This window comes from Monodelphis domestica, chromosome 3 (assembly GCF_027887165.1).
Source record: "Monodelphis domestica isolate mMonDom1 chromosome 3, mMonDom1.pri, whole genome shotgun sequence".
Taxonomy (NCBI): Eukaryota; Metazoa; Chordata; class Mammalia; order Didelphimorphia; family Didelphidae; genus Monodelphis; species Monodelphis domestica.
In genome coordinates this window covers 84,942,869-84,963,960 of record NC_077229.1, presented here as the reverse complement: position 1 = coordinate 84,963,960, position 21,092 = coordinate 84,942,869, and the positions used below count along the sequence as shown (strand labels likewise).

Sequence of the window (21,092 nt, the reverse complement as noted above, 5' to 3'; positions counted from 1 at the left end):
TACATTTAATTTTCAGATCCCTATTCTCTTCCTTCCACCTGCCGCAACTAATACAAATTAAGGAGGGGGAAAACCCTATTGCAAACATATATAGTCAAGCAAAACAAATTCCCAAATCGACCATGTTCCACCAGAAATATCTCAAAATATACAATTCTCTAACAGGAGGTTGGTAAAATATTCTGGTTTGAGTTCTCTGAAATTACAATTGATTAGTGTGTTTATCAGAATTCCTAAGTCTTTCAAAGTTGACTGTCTTTACAATATTGTTATTTTATAAATTGTTCCCCTGATTCTGTTCATTTTACTCTGCATTAATTCATGCAAGTCTTCCCAGGTTTCTCTGAAATCATCCCCTTGATCATTTCTTATGTCACAATAATATTCCATCCTTTTCATATACCATAACTTTTAAGTCATTTCCCCATTCATGGACAACCCCTCAGCTTCTAAAGTCTTTTTTTTCCCTTTACAATGCAATCCTTATAAAAATTTATCTGGTTTTACTCACTTCACTCTATATCAGTTCAAAATCTCAGGGTTCTCTTAGTCATTTCTTACACAGCAATAATATTCTATTTTGTTTCCCAACAGATGTCCCTTTTCCCTAAATATTAGCCCTTTTTTCCTTTTCTAGTAAGACTCTGGACTTATACACATGCTAACAAGTCAGGTTCCCAGAGCTAGAATGGCTACATCTCCCCATAATCAGGGTGCTTGATACCACTTAAGGTCAATGAAGTAGCTTTCTCTTCTGCTATAGGCTAAAACCTCCATTCTGGTATACCCGCCACCCCACTTCATCCCCATGTTAATCACATTTTTAGTGCTCAATCCACTGAGCCACCTACCTGCCCCCTCTAGAAATAATCCTGTAAGAATGTCAATTGAAGAAGCAAATTGAGAAGTAGTGGTAGTCTCTCGGTGATCGAGAATGACTACTGTCTTTGTGCAGTTTCATCTATGGTGTACCCTCATGTGGCTTTGGAGTCCAAAGGCTGAGGCACAAAGTGTGTGACACATGGGGCATGGGACGCCAGTTGTTACGGGAGGTGCGGTTGTGGCCACCTACATGCAGGATCATGACTACAACTGCCAGTGGTCACTTCCACCTGCTTCGTCATCACTCCCCCATCGCCGCAGGTCTTGAAGAGGGTGGACGGGGTTAGGATAGATAAGTGTGCACCAAGACACTTGTGTGTGAAGGAGATTTAAGTGGAAAAGTCGATGCACAGAGACAGTCCCACTCTCTCGGCGTCGGAAGCCTGGGTCCAGTGGCATGAAAAATTGTTACGCCTGGAGATTCCCTCAGCTGCATTGGATGGCCGTGTTGTCCTTTGTGCTCCATCATGCCCTAAGCACTCCACAGTGCTTTCCTGTGTCACCCTCTCAGCTGTTGAACCTTCTTATTGGTTTCTTCTGTTTGTTCAGCCAAAGCAGTCTTCACATGCTAGGTGAGCAAAGCCCTGGTTCACCAGGGGTCTATGACCCAATGGCTACTCTCACAAGGTTGCTGGGATGTGGCTGCTGCCGCATGCTAGCAGCTACTGGGAGCCACAAGTGAGAGCTGGGTGTCAGGTGAGGGTCAGAGGCTGGAGAGCTGCCCTAGGAGGGCACGACAAGCCCTCCCTACCAGAGATACTACCCCTCCCGGAGCACCCCATACACCCCAAATTGAGAAGTATTTTGTACCAAAAACAAATCTAATCTCACTTCCATTTGTCAATCCTTCCATTACTTAAAGATAGCCTAATACAAGAGGGTATAATGACATAATAAGAGGAAATTGCGATGGCAGTCTTGGTCAAAAGAAAAAAACTTTGAATAAATAGCGGTATTTGATTGCGATGGAATACTATTGCACCATGAGAAACAATGAGCATACTGGGTTTTTTTTAACATAGAAAGAACTATATTAGATAATAAACAGTGAAATCAATAGAACCAGGGGAACATCCTATACAGACACAGAACTAATACTGGAGAAATAAACTATCAATGTTACCTCTAGAAAGTGAACATAAAGGTAAAACATGAAAGACAATTTATATGGACATGTTGGCCTTTCTGATGATATCCTTTGAGATGAGAGGAAGTGGGGAGGAGCTAAGACACTTATGGATGGGATTTATTATGTCAATATGAAAAAAGTAAGTTAAACATATTGGATATTTCTGATTTTATTTGTGTACTATCTTATTTTTCTTTGCATGTAGAATTGCTTGTATGTTTCGTTTTATAAATATTTGAAATAATAAAAAGAAATTTGGGGAGGAGGGGGAAAAGTGCCTAACAGTTAGGCCTGCAAAAATAAAGGTGAAATTCAAAAACTCAGAAAGTAGAAAATTCCCCTTCACTTGAGGTCTTCAAGAAAAGGCTGAATGACCACTTCTTGAGATCTTGTACCACTGATTCCTGACCAATTAAGAGCTGTTCTAAAAAGCCTTGGAGATCACTTCCAATTCTGAGACTCTATGGTTCTGTTACCATTTTGGAGAAAAAAAATGGATAGGATTGTGGGGACCGAGACTGGTTTTGAGACTAGAGAAAGGTAGCGACAGTGACTAGGACAGGGAAACTTTGGATTTAGTTGAAAGTCATGGAGGAGGTTGGTCTGAGCTATAGTGAGTTTTCTCCCTGCCTGGCCCAGAGCCTGACCCTGGTTCCTCTGCTTTGGACAGGAAGCCAAGTAAATACATCTCCACCATCCTGGAGCTGAGTGTCCTTTCAACAAAACGTAGCAATCAGTTCTTTCTATACTGGGATAGTGTGTACTTCCTCACGAGCCAGGGAAGACGCTTCACTCAGGCCTGCCACCTCGTGCATGACTTCACAGATGCTGTTATCAAGGCCCGGCAAAAAGTTCTTGCTGAACAAGGCGTTGAAGCCTTCCTCAAGGACAAGGGCAAAGGCAAGACCATGGACTTCATAGATATTCTGCTTCTGTCCAAGGTGAGTGTGTGGGTAAGTGTGTGGGGAGCATGAAGTCGGAGAGGCTTGGGGAAGATAAGGGAGGTATTTAGGTGTCTACAAAGAGTTGGAATGTCTGTGGGGAGAGTCATGGAGCTGTAGTATTGGACTTGGAGACCAGGAGAGAGGGGTGGGCAACTTGAACCCTCAATAAAACCATATTTGATTGTTGCTATCATCTTCAAAAGCTTTTTCTTTCCATCAGAGGCCCTAGTCTTTACAGAATAACATAGAACTCTTTGTGTGAGGAAGGGAAAGAAATAATATTCTGTTTCTTTCTTTCTATTGGCATGGAATAGCTCTCTAGACTACTTTCTGGTATTGTAAAGGAATTTGCAATAATAGTTAATAATAACAGTTTAACATCTATATACAATTTACTACGTGCCAGGCACAGTGCTAAATGTTTTTCAAGTATTATGTCATTTGATCCTCACATCAGACTTGGGAGGTAGGTACTATTATTATCCCTATTTTAAATATGAGGAAACTGAGGCAAACAGAGGCTAATCAACTTGTTCAGGGTCAGAAAGCTATTAAATGTCAGATACTAGATTTGAACTCAGGTCTTCTTGCCTCCAGGCTCAGGCTCAAATCCATTGTTCCACCCAGCTGTCTCTAATCCTTATGACTGGGTTCTAAGCATATCAAGTTTATTTGGGGGTATATAGAGTCATGTCTGAATTGTTTCATGGTGGCCCATGCCTGGTACATAACCAGGGATCAGCTGGTCCAACGTGCTTTAGATCATTGCCAATACCTTCTTTATTCCTGCTCCTATTCCACCCACTCTCCCACCTTCTACCTCACTTATTCCTCCATTCTACTCTCTGATACATATATAAACATCTGGTTGTATAGTCATTTAAAAAAGTATTCTCAATTCTATATGTTTCTAGGAGTATCCCAGATTCTCATAATTAATTATTCCTTTATTCAGTTTTTAAATATGTAGCACTTTATAAAAACAAAGGATTTTCACATAGGATCATGAACTAGAAGGGACCTTAAATGTGATCTTTTCAAATCCTCTATTTCTGAACATGAGGAAACGAAAACCATATCAAGTTAAGTAATCTGCCCAAGACCATACAAATAGTAAATTACAAAACTGCAATTTGTACCCAGGACCTCTAACACCAACTCCAGTGCTCTATCAAGTTCTAGATAATTTAGGAGTATTTCTGTGATTGATTCTATGTGTATGTTTTAGTCTCCTATGTCTATGTGTATTTTGAAACATTGTGGGGGTTAATGACATCAGCAGGGTTTCTAGGATTCTAAATATATCTAAAAGTGGCTCTGGTTCTGGGTTTATCAGGGGAATCTTGTGATTTCTAACTGTACTTAGGAATATCTCTGTGGCTGGTTCTGCATATCATGGGGGAGTCACTTGGAATCTAGGTATGTCCAGGAACACCTGTGGATAGCTCTAGGTATATCAAAGAAGTCTAGCTATGCTGGGGGAAAAAACAAATATTCTGATTTACATGTATGAGACACAATATTCAGGGTCAATATCGTGAGGATGAGGAAGACAAAGGAATTGAAGAAGTTCTTAACCTTTTTGGTTTATGGATCCCTTTAGTAGTGTGGCAAAGCCTACAGAGCAATTGCAGGCAGCTAAGGGACTCAATGGATAGAGTGCTGAGCTGAAATCAGGAAGAATTCGGCTTCAATTGCTTACCAGCTGTGTGACCCTGGGCAAGTCACTTAACCTCTATTTGCATTAATCTACTGAAGAAGGAGATCATAAACCACTCCAGTATCTGCCAAGAAAGCCCTATAGTATCCACATGCTGTGATCTGTGGGGTCATAAAGAGAGAGACATGACTGAATGACCACGAAAGCCTATGGACCCTTTCTAAGAATAATGTTTCTAAATGCATAAAATAAATTACATGGTATTACTAAAGAAACTATATTGAAATGCATTTCAAGTTATTTTATTTAAAAGCTAATTCACACACACCAGTAAAAGAAGCCCCATTCTAGGAGCATTTCAAGGCTGAATTTGTATCTCTGAAAGTAGATCAGATTCACATGTTCAGTAAAGTCTCTTTTCAAATCCAAGAATCTACGCTTCTGAGTGCTTTAGAGGAGTCTGATTCTCATGGACCTGGGAGGGGTTTCTGAAACTTCTACAAACTCCAGGGGACCTCCAAGGCATAATAACCTCCAAGTTTTATAACTGAACTATAAGTCCAGAGGATAGCTTTAGGCGTATCCAGTGTTTCTGGGGTTGGTAATAAATTCATGGGGGTCAATTAGATAGGTTCTAGGGAAATTTGGTGGCTCCAGTTTACTTAAAATGCCTAAGTATAGGGAGGTGTTGCTTGGATCCCCAATCAGAGTTGTGAATGGCAGGGGGTGGGGGGCAAAAAACTGAGAAATGTGGTCTTGTTCCAGGATGAAGATGGGAAGCCTCTGTCAGACAAGGACATTCGAGCAGAAGCTGACACCTTCATGTTTGAAGGTGAAGGGGGCAGATGAAAGGGAAAGGAGAGGGACTTAGAGTTCCTGTGGTAGGTTTGGAATTTCTTTATGGGGTCCTATTTAACCCTACTGGCCTAGATATGCACAGCTATCCTTTCTATCTGGTATTGATCATGAAGAGGTGAGTATGTTCCCTCTCCCTCCACAGTCTAGTAATGGCCACTCCTAACCATCACACCAAAACTTTGGGTTCCTTTTCTTCTGCCTCACCTAGGGCATGATACAACTGCAAGTGGCATCTCTTGGGTCCTCTACAACCTAGCCCAACATCAGGAATACCAGGACCGCTGCCGCCAGGAGATACAAGAGCTCATGAAGGGCCGTGAAACAGAAGAGATTGAATGGTTAGTGTGGGCTGAGTTTGGGATTGGAACCAAGAGATCACAGGACTAGGGAGTACTAGGTGTGTGTACTTAGGGGCTAGGCCTCTTTCTACCTGTCTACAACCAAGGATATTCCCAAATGAACCATCCCCAATAATAATAGTACCTACCCTTTATACAGCACTTCATCATTTTCCAAATCTTTTACACATGTTGTCTCATGTGATCCTCATCCTAAGAGGTAGATGCTATTATTAACTCTTATTAACCTTATTTTGGGAATAAAGAAGCTGAGGAAAACAGAGGTTAAATGACTTGCCCAGAGTTTTCCAGCTAGCAAGAGACTGATTCAAGCTCATGTCTTAACTCAAAATCCTCCAATCTCCATCCCGATCGAAACTAATTCTTAGTAGATGATGGTTTCCACTTACTGAAACAACTTCACCCACACCAAGAGAGGTATAAAGGTATCTCAGGGCAGTTAAGCTCCTGTACCTACAGTTGTTTTCAGTTTAACCTAACACAATTACTACACAGGGCTAAAATATAGAGAGCTTTTCTGTGTTGAAGTCCCCCTCCCACATCCTAGCCTCTATTGTTCATCCATAGCTTTGTCAGTTTCCTCCAATGTCTTATTGTAAGCTAACCTCTATTAAGTTCCTTCAAATTAACACCTTCTTACACCCCTGCTTTTTCCACAAGAATTAAAGGGGTATGTCCTCCTTTTCACCACTATTGGGCTGGACTGACAGTTCTTCTGTCCTCAGGAATGATCTATCCCAGATGCCCTTCCTGACCATGTGTATCAAAGAGAGTCTGCGGCTGCACCCACCAGTTCCTATTACTTTCCGTCAATGCACCAAGGATATCCAACTACCTGATAGTCGAGTTATTCCCAAAGGTGCCCTCACCCAGTATACACAGCAAGGGGAGGAAGAGTCATAGGATGGGGGAGGGAAAGTTTGGAGAGAGGGAGGGAGGCTGGAAGATGACAAGGAGGAGGTTTTACCATGAGAAGGGGACAAGATAATCACACTGAAGAAGCTGAAGGATCAAAGGCAGTCACAGAGAGTCATGTGCATGGGTGTAAGTATGGAATTGGGGGACCATATAATTCTTTCTCTACTCTCCATACTTAGGGAGTGTGTGCCTTATCAGCATCTTTGGAACCCACCACAATCCGACTGTGTGGCCCAACCCTGAGGTACCAATACCAATACCTTATCCCATGGCTAGTCCAAAGTAGGGGTTAAGGATACTGGTATGGGATGTAATGGAGCCTCAGAACAGAGGAAAAGTAAAAACACCCCAAATATGCCTTTCAGGAAAGAACTGGGGAGAACAGGAGTCTTCATTGTTCCCTAGGTGATAGCTATTTAATCTGATGAAGATTTGTCTATTCTGAATATGATCCCATTCTAAGAGAAGTTGACCTTGGGTGAGTGTGACCCTGGGGAACCCCCAACAGTACCTCCAATCATATATTTCTACCCCAGGTCTATGATCCATACCGCTTTGACACCAATAATCCCCAGAAGATGTCACCCTTGGCATTTATGCCCTTCTCAGCTGGACCCAGGTGAGACCAGAATATCTGTTTGCCCATCTAAATCCCTGAGAGATTTCCTCACCCCTCTAGGTCACTGTGGGCAGGACCAAAATTCCAAAAGAGAGACTACCACTTTAGGTTATAGAGGCCCCATCCTCAGTGGGATATAGGAAAGGGGAAAGTTCTCAGAATCAGAAGCAGGTTGGTTTCAAGACCCAAGTATTATCAACTTCTCTACTTTGAGCAGGAATTGCATTGGCCAGAACTTTGCTATGTCTGAGATGAAGGTTGTGCTGGCCCTCACTTTGCTGAGATTCCGTGTCTTCCCTCATGGGAATCCACCCCGGAGGAAATCAGAGCTCGTCCTCCGAACAGAGAGTGGGCTGTGGCTGAAGGTGGAGCCAGTGCAGCATTCTTCCAGTTCTGAGGCAGACCTCCGAGAAGCCTCCCAGAATTGACAGATGGGAATTTTCTTTGGTCTTGGACATGAAAATCTGATATTTGCTTTCCCTTCTAATCAACTCTGTCTTTGCTATTATTCTTCTAAATAAAACCTACTTCTAGCATTCATTCACTGTGAGTTTCTATGCCAAGAAAATCAGAATAGGAGCAAGAAATAGAAGGCAAGAATTTGTGTTTACAAATCTAGTCTCTAGGAAGAAGCAAAAAGGAACTGAGAAAACAATATACTTGAGGACATTTGTCTCTGGAGATCTTACCCCCTTTCCTAGACAGATCAAACATAATGATAAATCCATCAGAATTAACCATAAGAAAATGGCTAGTTGACCTGCAAGGTAATAATGTTAATAAATGTAGAAAGCTACATCTATTAAACTCTCTATAGACTAGAATTATACTAGTAGATTCCCAGAGTAGGAAATGACATCAAAGAACATCCATTTATGTCCATACCTGATTGGGAGCCTTCAATTCATTGGCCATAACAAATGTTCACCCACTCCTTACTTAAAATCATTTTACTTATGTACCTTTCCTTCTATTCCTTTTCCTGCCCTTTTAATCAATCCCTGTTCTTCCTTTCTGCTTACCATATCATGCTGCTTGAGTCCATAGCTTCTGATATTGCCTCTCATTGACTTCTCTCATTTTATCTGCTTAATTTTTGACCCCCTGATCCCTTGCTCATTTGTCATCTTTTTATCCAAATCCATTTTATTGGTATTCTGATGTCTTCATAGATCATAGAATGTCCAACAAAACTGGAAGGGATTTTAGAGGTTATCAGCTCTAACATGTACCTAAAGAATGAATCATCTTTCCCAACATCATCTTCCTTCAAAGATAGTTCTTTCTTTTGTTAGATACTTCTAATGGGCTTCTTTTAACATCAACTATCTATATTTTCCTGCCTGGCCCTAATTCTGCTCTCTAACATCAAGCATAACTCAAATTATCCTTCTCCCACCTCTCTTACTAGTTCACCAAATAATGAAGAATAGTAGTAGTAGTAGCAACAGCAGCAGCAGCAGCAGCAGCAGCAGCAGCAGCAGCAGTAGCAGTAGCAGTAGCAGTAGCAGTAGCAGTAGCAGTAGCAGTAGCAGTAGTAGTAGTAGTAGTAGTAGCAGTAGTAGTAGTAGTAGTAGTAGGTGAAAGTTGAACTAAGTCTTAGGAGGAACAACAGTAAATTATTCAATCCTGATAAGTTCAGAATTTGGTAATTAATAGAAAGTTTGAAAAAAGAAAAGTAATTAAAGAACTACTAAATGAATTCAAATGGGATTCTTGCTCTTCTCTTAGATATTTTTATCTTCTGGTACAACCTGGACAAGGAGAGAAATTCAGGGTTATTGGCTGCAAAACCTGACTGAGAGAACTGAAACGGATTTCATATCTATTGGTTTAAAATGTTAGCTTAAGAATAGCTGTTGCTTCCCCTGTTGGGAAGAAGTATTATTAATCACAATACCTCTAGTAGATGTAAGACTGAATTATAAGTGGCCCCAAAATTAGAGCCTCAAATGAGAACAAGCTCAGGAACAAAATGTTGCAAAAACAAACTTAAGAACAGATTAAAAGAGTTGGAGCATAACTTCTATAGGAAAGAGGCTTCTTAACCATAGCACCCTAACTCCACAATGGATTGTGGAGGTGAATAAAAGATGGTGAAATATTTATAACCAACAAATACTTAAAGAATGATGTCTAGCACCCGAAAATAGCTGGAATTGATGATCAGATAGAGAAAAAACACCTGGCAAAGATCCACTTTAATGACTCCAAATCTTTCTGAGAGCTCTCTATCTGCTGTCCCCCATCTTCTCATTCTTATTTTGCCTGTTCTCCTGTTAAACTTCTCCCTCAAGAAATCTTTCCATTCTTCAGAAAATGGATAGTGACTAAAATCAAACTTAAAGTACCATATATGTATGTATGTATGTATGTATGTATGTATGTATGTATGTAGGTTTGTATGTATGGAGCTAGAAAGTACCTCCAAAGTCATCTAATCAAATATCCCTCATTTTATGGATGAGAAAACTGAGGCCCAAGAATATGCCCAAGGTCACATGGGAGTAAATACCAAAGGCAATATTTAAACTCAGTTCTTTGGAGTCCAGAACATGTGTTCTTTCCACTGTGTTATGTGTAATATCCTCTTTTTTGTTATAAACTTCAAAATATGCTCAATTGATAGTCAAAGCATTCAGGGATTAGTTCACTTTGTTTCTTGAAATGATCTCCTAACAGCATGTTCATTCTAGAAATAGGTTCCAACCTATATTGAGTCTCTAGAGATATTTTCCAGGTCAGATGTTCCTTCATTTTAATGTCTTCCTTCCAGTTAATATCACTAACTTACTTACAGAACCTCAGGTTTACTCCAAAGTAATGAAAATACATATAATCCTCATCATTCAATCTATTGAATCCTAGAACTCTCAACTATGTAAAACAATTTTCCTCAAATATTTTTATAGAATGAATGAATTTTTGAATTGTCTTAATTATGTGCAAAGCACTGTGCTTAGTTTGGGGTATACACATAGAAAAGCAAAACAGTCCCTCTTCTCAAATATAAACTCTTTGAGAAGAGGGACTGTTTAGGCTGCAGGGCAGATGGAAAGTCCCAGCGACACTCAACATTCAATGACTTAGCATGTGGATCCCCATTAGCACCATTACCATAAATAAAATCTCATCTATTTTTGGACGCTGAACTATTTGACAATGCCAGCCTTAGATAAGGGCTTTCTCTATTAAGAAATTGATTGGCAGAATGATTATAATAGAATGATCACCTATTAACCATTTTTCATCATAGCAAGACACTCCACATTTATAATCTTGCTATTCTTTGAGTCCAGATGAGACAGACAGATAAAGCTGATGAGACAAAACTTGATGCTTTCAAGGTCCCAGAAAGGAGTTCATCCCTGGCCCTGCCTCCCTTTCCAACTACTAGTTCTTTGGAAACCAGTTTTTGGTCTACCACATCATCCTACTTGTCTCCTCCATCATTGATGTGCCCATCTAGGCCACAATGGTAGTAAAATGTTCTTCTGTTCTCCTCAGCTGTGCTCTGCTACTATTGTTCTTGTCTCAGACTGAATTCTGGTTTCCTTAACCTTTGTTTCTTCAAGGTTTATGGCTTATGAATTATGGCTCTCCCTGCAGGTTTTTTGTAGCTTTTTTCTTTGAGCCTGTGTGAACAATGATACTCTCTTCCTTTAATTCTGTGACATATGTGTTCTGGAGATAATGGAAGCTGAATTTTCCTGAGTTTAACTCTGCAAAATGAGTCCAGTCCTCAAAGCTTGTTGTTTTTGCAGTTGGTCACTATTCAGCCTTACTATCATCTACAATAGCCAGCAATGTACTATATCCCTGTAGATTTATTTCCTCTTGCTTCAGTCAATCTCCATAATAAGCCATCTACCAAATGGGAAACAAGGGATGTCCTTCCCCTTTTGGGATGAATGGTCAGGCTAAACTTAGCATACATGCATTAGATTTCAATGTCTCCCCCATTAGACTGTAAGTTTCCTGAGGTCACTGTTTGCCCTTTTTTGTATTACAAGCACTTAACACAGTATTTGTTTGTTGATTTTATTTAACTCCTACTTATCCTGACTTTCTCTTTTCCAAACATTACCAATACATTTTATTTCAAGATTTTATGCTAGAAGAATCTGCAACATAAATACAACATAACAAAGTATCAGAAATATCAAAAGAAGACATCTAATACTTTCTACTACTTTTCTTTTTTAACTCAAATGTTTGCCAATACCATAGTAAATAAGTTACACATCCAATTCAAGTTTCTTTAGCTCCTCCTCCAGGGAAACAGGTCCTTTCCTGAGAAAACTCCTCCTTGGTTCCCCGATTTCTCTAGAATATAGCCCATATAGAATCAATATTACCTATGAGTGAAATTGCTTTGGTTTTTTACCCAATTCAACCTCTCTGACCTCAACTGGATTGACTTCTCTATCCATAAAGGTTTCTACCTTTTAAATCAGCTTTCACAAACAATCCTCAAGACAGCTGTAAAGCCACTTCCCCACAAGCTGCAACTTTGTGTCAATATTATGATAAGATAAAAAACAGCACACTCCATGATCTTGAGCAAGGCTGTTTAGTAGTTTAGCAATAGCAGTATAATTCCTAATATGTCAGCGATAATAACTGCCCAATTATAGACAGGAGCACTTTTATCTTGTCTGGGTGGGTGCTCACACCTTCTCGAGATATGATCATGAACTTGACAAAAACTACAAAACTAATATTTGCCCATGGAAAATTTTAAACCATTTTCCTTTAGTCTATCCAACATTTTTGTTCTTCCCAGAGCCAATGATGTTATCAAGATATACCAATATTAAGTTCAGTTCTCCAACTACTTTCTCCATCAGCCTTTAGAAACTAACAAATTTCCCTAAGATATCTTGTAGCATAATATTAAACTGATAAAAAAATCCAGCTGTGCATATAAAAGTAATCTTCTAGTTGTCTTTTTCTGCCTTAGGAGTCTGGTAGTAGCCACTGTGGAAATCCAGGACTGAAATTCACTGACTATTTAATGCATAGCCCAGGATATCTTGAAGTACTGTGATTGCATATTGGTTAACTTGGCTCTCTTATTCAAAGGCTCATAGTCGATATACATTCATATTTTTCCATTCTTCAGTAATATTAGTAGAGGCAATTTACATTGACTGTTAGATAATGGAATGATGATGCCATTAACAAGAAAATTCTTGAGATGGCTTTTGCAAATCATCCATCACAAACCATGGATGTTTCCCTAAATGATAATGAATGCTACGAAATCAGTGAGCTAAATCTTCAGCATATCCCACTCATAAAAGGAGAATGTATCCATCTTCCTAATGAATTACCTTAATAACTACTTTTAGTCTTCTGTTATGGGAGGATGTCCAAAGTCCATCTTCTCTGGAACTACTTCAAATGAAAAGACCTAACATTTTTTGTTTTTTGTTTTTTTATTTCTGCTTTATTCAATTCTTCTGTATGCTTCTGCACAGTCTACATAGATAAGGCATTGAAGTATTAGGATCCAATTTGCTGTTTGCACTATTCTACTCAGATGTAGTAAGTCTGGATGCTCCAGCACCAGAATGTCAACTACCTTAATGACACCAGCAATTTCTTTGGAAGTTTTTAAAGTTTCTTCAATGCATTTCAAATGTGAATAGTTTTATCACTTATCTTCTAAGGGGAAGTCATTCCAGAGTCTATAACTGCATTTTCTTCAAATTCTTCCTTAATGGCAGAAAACTGATTATCCCTTGGGCTCCATTGTCCAGGATAATGATGTAGTCCATGTGCTTCAGTTTCATTCTCACTTCTGTATGAGATCTGATGAGTGAACCCCAGATCCCTAATCCCACAGGGTGGGCTTCATGTGTGCTAGAAGGATATTTGGGACTAGAGTTACCTTCTGAGACACCGTCACACTTGTCTAAATCTCTGGGTGTCATTATGTGTGAATATCCTTATTTATTCTCATCCTCAGTTAATAAGTTACCCTTTAGAGAATTGTAAATGTTAGAACTTAAAGCTGATCTAGTAAAATCCTATAATCAATTTTTAAACCTTCATTTCTACATTACTTTCATTTCTCTATTCATCCTCCCCCATCTCTAATAAAGAATAACAAAGAAGAAAACTAACCAAATCATCAGCCAAATCTAAAGATGTAGACATGGATATATGCCCAATTGTTCCCCGTTTCTGCAAAGAAGAAAAGAGAGGAGATTCTTATATTTTCTCTTCAGAGATAATGTGGGAACAACATAAGATTAGGGATTTCATTCCAGCAAGGCTGTGAATTGCCCAATGCACCCCAGTTTGCAAGGTCTCTGGGAAATCATAGCTTGGAAATTGCCAGACACATAGCCTGCTCCCTACTATGAGAAAAACAAATACTGTATGTTCTTTTCACAGAACTCCTGCATCAGTAATTTTCTTGGCAGCATATCCAGTATTTGAGGAGAGGAAAAGTTTGCTTTTCTCATGCTGGAGAGCAGGCCACATGCTTTGCAATTCCTTACTGATGGCTTTGATTTAAATGGGCCTACTCTCACTATTGGGAGCTACAAGATAAATTTTGGTCACTAAAATTACGTAATATCAAGGTGGGAGTAGTGTTATTTTATTCTTTCCTTTCATATTGTTGTAGTCATTTTTACATCTTCAACAAATTTCGATTATTTCTTCTTTAAAATATGTGACATGGAGACACAGAGAAGTAGATTAGAAAGATCAATGGACTTGATCAGAGGACCTAAGTTCAAATCTTTACATTTAATTCTGCTATGACCTTGGACAAATTGCCTTTCTATGCCTCAATTTCCTAAATTTTAAAATAAAAATATCCTAGAAAGTTGATATGGTCCATTCCAGTTATAAACATATGATTCTAAAAGAGTATATAAAAGATGAGTTAGACTAGGAAATAACATAATTTCATGCTAGCATTAATGAAGTAATGAGAATGTTGCATAACAGATAGGCTACCCAAATGTTATTTTGATATCTAGAAGTAAATATACATAAATATATGTATATATATAAATAGGTATATATTCACAAAAACATATATCCACACATGTGTATGGATATCTGTATATATGTGTGTTATGTATACTGACTGTAAAGATTGGATTTAGCTATCTCCTGATGAAGATACTTAGCTCTTTCTTTATTGTGAAGATAAAATTGTAATCTCCTGATTGTAACAATGAAGGTATAGTGAAGTTAGAATTGTAAGCTATAATCTATTTTTAGATTTAACTACAAAAAGGTGTTAAGTAACTACAAAGGGTGAATGTAACAAAAGAGATGTTAAGTAACCCAAAAAGATATAATCTAACCAGAGAAGGTGAGAACTAAAGAGTGGGCAGTCCTGGAGAAAATCTAACCAAACAAGGTGAGAACTAAAGAATGGGAAGTCCTGGAGAAAAGCATCTTCTGTGATTGGTAGATGTGAAATTTAGGGGAAGTGACACAAGAGAAAAAGATCTTTAAAAAGAGGAGATTCAGAGATTGGGGCACTGACTCAGAGGAACAACTAGAAGACAGACCCTAGAGGAGTGACCAGAAGGCAGACACTCACAGTTCTATTAGACTGTAACCATTGGTGAGTGAAAAACTGACTTAGTGACCGCACCTTTCTGAAGGCATGAAGCCTCCAGGTGAGGCCCATCTTCTTGAGACTTTCTTCCCTTGGCTGGGGCTTAGAGATTCTAACTGGTATCAGAAGAAGCCAGAGTTTTCTCTCTCTCACACATTCATTAATATCTTCCTTCTATTGTAAATATTATAAATAAACTGTCATAAATTCCATTTACTTTAGTAATTCATTTTGGGATTTAGAAATTAAATCCCTGGTGACCACCTAATTAATATATTATCAGTCCAACCACATTTAATTTTAACAATACATGTGTATTGCATAATATGCAGGTGTGCGCATGTTCTTTGTATGCATTGTTAACTGAAATACACATGTGTATGCACATGTACATGTGTGTGTGTTGCAGTGTATATACTTATATACCCATTAAGTCAGAAGATTTCCTAGAATTCTGGATACATTTTCTATACAGATATTTTGTAGTCAGACCTGGATAAGAGTATCACAGAATAGTTAATAAACATTAAAGTGCCTTCTATGTGCCAGGCACTGTGCTAATCACTGAGCACATGAATAAGAAAAAGAAAGACAATCCTCGTCCTCAAGAAATTCACACTCTAATTGGAGAAAGTAATTGCACTAAGTAAGGGGGCATGACATTTGCAGAGTTGAAATCAAGCAGAGCAGCTAGTGAGAAATGAAGAACTGGCTGGAAATTCTGAGAATCCCTCTATAGAAAGAGGTTTTGGGAGAGGGAGAGGCAACTGAGAGAACTGTGGACATGCTGAGTATCAAAGCTGAAGCAATCTCCAAGATGATGAAATTTCTGTTGACAAGTTTATCCTGAGCTTAGCATGATATTGGCAGAAACCAAACAGAGCAACTATTAAGAGATAAAGAGTAGGGCCACAAGCGATACCATACACAATCCCATTAAAGCAATAAAAGGCATTGATTAACAAAGGGAGAATAAGAAAGAAATCAGACCTCTGTTTGGAATAAATGGAAAAATGATCATGATTGATGGAAAGAAGACACAAGACACCACCTACTTCTTGCTTCTTTTCCTAAACAAGAATAATGATCATCAGATTGAGAGGGGAAGAGAAAAGCAATGAAAATAATAGCTAACATTTATATAATGTCTATTATGTGCCAGGTACTGTGCTAAGCACTTTATAATTATTTTTCTCATTTGACCTTTGTTACAAGGGAATCACTTTAAAAGACTGATATATATTAATTTAAGGTCGCCAAGGAATCAGCTATGTAATTCCTAAATGAAAAACTCAAGTCAGCCGTCAGCTTTTTTTGGAGTTTAATTACAATAGGAGTAAGAAAGGAATTAGAGATATAGAGAGAGAGAGAAAGGGGAGAGAAGGGAATAGGGCTTAAATACCCCTTCTGTTTAGGCTGGGCCAAAAGGCCCAAGCCCTTAGATAGCTGGGGCAAAGAAAAGAGATCAGTCCCTATTACTCACGTGTCCAAAATGGAGAAACAGTCTCAGAGGCCCCCACCTTCAGCTTCCTTCAGAGCAAGCTTCCTCAGAGCCCAGGAACCACACCGCTCAAAAACTCCACCACCCCTCCAGTCTCCAGACCCTCCTATCTTTCAGGAAACCATCCAAGTTGCCTCCCCTCAGTCCTCACATCTACCAATCACTCTTCATCAATTTCCCTGTCAATGGAGGCTCTCGCTTAACCCAGGACCGCCCAGAGGTTTCTGGCTTTTGCACATGTCTGTTGAAGGTCATATTTTTCAAATGATTAAATCTATACTCCTTTGCTACAGCCCTTTCTAAATCCTGTTAACTTGAGTATGGTAGAGATTGGAATAATTAAATTTTGATCTAGGCTGCAGCCCTTACTCAATCCTATTAGGACTGAATAGGGTGGAGTATCTCCATTGTATCAATTCTAAAATCAATCAAGACTCAAAGAAATTCCTGTTCTATGCTTAAGCATAGGTCAAAGTCCTTTCCATTGTTCAGCAAAGGGTCTCTGTCCTAAAGTAATCTTAAGAAGGGAAGAGAAGGAACCTCCCATGCCAATGGGATTCCCATTCCAATAGACTATCAGTAAGAAATTTTCCAAGTATGAAATATCCCAATGGTGAAATTTTCAACAATTATAAGTCTAAGGAAATTTGAGGTTTACACCTTCCCAACAACCCTAGGAGGTAGTTACTATTATTATCCTATTAAATTAATGGTTGGACTGAATATTTAATTGGTCACCAGGGATTTAATTTCTAAATCCCAAAATTGAATTACTAAAGTCAAATGGAATTTATGGTAGTTTATTTTACAATAGAGGGAAGATATTAAGGAAGAGAGAAAAGGAGAGAGAGAGAGAGAGAGAGAGAGAGAGAGAGAGAGACAGAGAGAGAGAGAGACAGAGAGAGAGAGAGAGAGGGGGGGGGTGGGGAGAGAGAGAGAGAGAGAGAGAGAGAGAGAGAGAGAGAGAGAGAGAGAGAGAGCCAGGGGAAATGATGGGCCTTTCCTAGAGGCTCACACCTCCAGAAAGGGCAAGGAAGGAAGTCAGCCTTCACACTCACCATGGTGACCATCTAAAAGGAAAGAAGTCTGAGGTCTCCTGCACGAGTTCCTCTGTGACAAGGAAATCACTTTAAAAGACATTAATTTTAAAAGATATTAATTTAAGGTCGCCAAGGAATTCAGCTATGTAATTCCTAAATGAAAACTTAAGTCAGCAGTCAACCTTTTATAAAGTTTAATTACAAACAGGATGAAGAAAGGTATTAGAGAGAGAGAGATAGAGGGAGAGAGAAAGGGGAGAGAAGGGAATAGGGCTTAAATACCCCTTCTGTTTAGGCTGGGCCAAAAGGCCCAAGCCCTTAGATAGCTGAAGCAAAGAAAGGAGATCAGTCCCTATTACTCACGTGACCAAAATGGAGAAACAGTCTCAGGGGCCTCCACCTCCAGCTTCCTTCAGAGCAAGCTTCTCAGAGCACCTCTCCAACCACTCAGAGCCAAAACTCTCCAACCAACTACCCTCAGTCCTCAAACCCCTCTCTCTTTAAGCAAACCATCCAAGTTCCCTCCCCTCAGTTCTCACATCTACCAATCACTGTCCATGTCTTCCCTGTGCCAATGGTGGCTCTACCTTAACCCAGGACCGCCCAGAGGTCTGTGGCTTTGCACATGTCTGTTGAAGGTCATATTCTCAAATAATTAAATCTTGATCCTTTGCTGCAGCCCTTCCTAAATCCTGTTACCCTGAGTAGGGTAGAGATTGGAATAATTAAATTTTGATCTATGCTGCAGCCCTTCCTAAATCCTGTTAGGACTGAGTAGGGTGGAGATTGTAATTTCCAAGACCTGGTTCTGTCATTCCAAGTATCTCTATTGTATCAATTCTAAAATCAATCATGACTCAAAGAAATTCCTGTTCTATGCTTAAGCATAGGTCAAAGCCCTTTCCATTGTTCAGCAAAAGGTTTCTGTCCTAAAGTAATCTTAAGAAGGGAGGAGGAGGAACCTCCCATGCCAATGGGGTTCACATTCCAATAGAGTTCCCACTATCAATAGGAAATTTTTCAAGTATGAAATTTCCCAATGGTGAAATTTCCAACATTTATAAGTCTAAGAAATTTTAAGGTTTACACCTCCAGGGTCAAATTCCACAGCCAGGTGTCCCTCTTCACTCCAAGCCTGAGTGTCTGTCCTCTGTGTCTCTGTTTCCACTTTTAAAGACCTTATTCTCTTGTGCCACTTCCCCTAAGTTTTATGTCTACCAATCACAGCTGATACTCCACTCCAGGACTGCCCACACTTTCACATATGGGGTAACAGACCTCCCACTCAATGTATGAAATGGGTGTTCACATCTTTTTGTGGTTAAAATCCAAAATAGGTAGATCTCCATACTCAACTTTAAGTACTGTGTTTACACTTTGGGGATTAAAACTAAAAATAGACAGGGGATTTCAATTTAATCTCCACAATCAAGGAAGAGCCAAGTACCTTCATTGTTATAATCAGGGGAGAGCCAAATCCAATCTTCACAATGCCCATTTTACAGAAGGAAATTAAGGTGAATAAAAGTAAGTTACTTTTCCAGGCTCACAGAGCAAGTAAGTTTCTGAGGCTGGATTTGAATTCAGGTCTATCTTAACTACAGACTCACTATTTTATCCATTGTACCACTTAGTTTCCTAAAAAGGCAGTCAAAATCCCTAATAATCAAGAATCTGGTAAGAGAGCACCAACTTACCTCAAGCAGTCCAAGCCATCATACCCTAAACTGTTATTCAATTATTTCACTCAAGTTCAATTCTTTATGACCCTATTTGGGGTTTTCTTGGCAAAAATATTAGAGTGGTTCATCATTTCTTTCTCCAGTTCATTTTACAAATACGGAAACTGAGGACAATAGGGTTAAGTGACTTGCCCATAGTCACAGAGCTAATAAGTATTTGAGACTGTTACAGTTAAAAGAGTGGTTTCCTTAAACTGTGACCGCGAAAATATGATTTCAAGACTTTGAATTGCGAAAACTGTGAAGATCATTTTTAGTGTCTTGATTTTATATTAAAAATAAAGTGGTCACCATGGGAAAAAACCCAGCTGGGTTTTATGGAGATTTTAATTAATACAAATTAAGGAATTAATGAAAGGGGGGGAGAGAGAGAGAGAATAAGAGGAAATAATGAGAAAAGGGCTAGGCCAGCCTAGGCCTAAGCCTTAAGAGAGAGAGATCAGTCAGTCTTTTATCAACTCACCATAAGATCCTTCCAAGCAAAACTTTAGTGTTCAGAGAAACCCTCTAGGATAGCTCAGGAAATCCACTTCAGCTTCCAAGGCTGAATTCTCTTTCAGCCACCGAGACAGAGACCAGCCTCCAATTCAGCTCCATAGCTGAATTCTTCTCAGAGGCCCAAACCTCATCCTTTTAAAGAAAATTTTCTCCTATGTCACCTCCCCTAAGTTTTCATGTCTACCAATCACAGTAGACATTTTCACAGGACTGACCATTCATAATTTACACCTTGTTATCATCTTCTCTGGGTAGACTACAACCTTACACCTCTTGCTAAGCTTGCTTGAACTTTTAGTGATTAATTTGACCTTCAGAGGTACTTAGCACCTTTTTGTATTAGTTCTAAAAATAGACCCAGCTTAAAGGTTTTAGCTTTACTTTAAGTATGTGTTAAGTACTTTTGATTGTTCAGTAAAGAGTTTACAACTTTATCTCCCCCTAAGGCACTGTCTAAATATGGGTGGAGTAATGTTAAAGTTCCCAATACATTCCTGACCAAGTACCTTCATTATTTAAATGGGGGATAACCTTAAACTTAACCTTAAGATAATGTTCCCAGGTAGAGTTGAGAATTTTTAAGATTCACAAGTCAGAGAAATTTTAAGATTCACAAGACCAAATTTGAACTCAGATCTCCCTGATTACAAGCCCAACACTTTATCCATTGTACCACCTAGCCATTCAGACCACAGAGTACACCATCCTGAATTGAAAATATGGGTAAATGTAATTATAATTGTCATGGTGTTTTCTACTACTTTGGGTTCCACTGAGAACATTGGATATACTGCAGGACTAGAGATAAATGTTGCCCCCAATCTCCAAACAAAAGAAATAAGATAAATTCTTTAAAGTAGAGACTGATGATCATGAATTTGATTCATGGGGAAAATTCTAAAAAGTTTCATTTACATGATAGAGTATGAATGCTTTTGCACTCTAGGGTCTCAAGTCTCCCCAAGTGGATTTAGATAAACTAGGTTTGATTTTAATGGTAGCCCCAAAATATTATTTCTTTTTAACTTTTTAAGTCCACACTTAGTGTTTACTCTCAGATATCTCAGAATATCATTTCTGTTTCATTCTCCATAATTATGAGTAAGCAGGGTGCTCACCTCCCAAACATAATGCATATATTGCACGTCACAGACTTCATTCTGCCTTACAAAAAATACAGAAAATGAAGATGACTCATTAGATCCACAAACCAGTAGTATTGAACTCAAATAGAAACAACCAATAAATCTTACAGAAGTATCTTTTGGGACTACATATTGACTTAGAAAACCATGTATTATCATTATCCATGTTTTGTTGTATTTTTATTTATTCTTAATATTTCCAC

The 21,092-nt window shown here is 38.9% G+C and overlaps 2 protein-coding genes across 5 annotated transcripts in view; one reads left to right on the top strand and one right to left on the bottom strand.

Annotated features, from left to right (window-relative positions):
* Nucleotides 1-7,909, top strand: part of LOC100011399 (cytochrome P450 4F11-like) — a 34,486-nt gene extending 26,577 nt beyond the window's left edge. For all 4 annotated transcript variants that reach the window (XM_007489670.3, XM_056822359.1, XM_007489671.3 and 1 more), the window contains 7 exons: nucleotides 2,682-2,952; nucleotides 5,381-5,447; nucleotides 5,682-5,811; nucleotides 6,558-6,691; nucleotides 6,930-6,994; nucleotides 7,287-7,369; nucleotides 7,587-7,909. In XM_007489670.3, the coding sequence (XP_007489732.1) occupies nucleotides 2,682-2,952; nucleotides 5,381-5,447; nucleotides 5,682-5,811; nucleotides 6,558-6,691; nucleotides 6,930-6,994; nucleotides 7,287-7,369; nucleotides 7,587-7,797 (961 nt within the window). In that variant the 3' untranslated portion in view covers nucleotides 7,798-7,909. The remainder of the gene's footprint in view (nucleotides 1-2,681; nucleotides 2,953-5,380; nucleotides 5,448-5,681; nucleotides 5,812-6,557; nucleotides 6,692-6,929; nucleotides 6,995-7,286; nucleotides 7,370-7,586) is intronic.
* The window catches only part of LOC100013358 (olfactory receptor 7D4), a 298,110-nt gene that overhangs the window by 180,480 nt on the left and 96,538 nt on the right, over nucleotides 1-21,092 (bottom strand). The window lies entirely within an intron of this gene.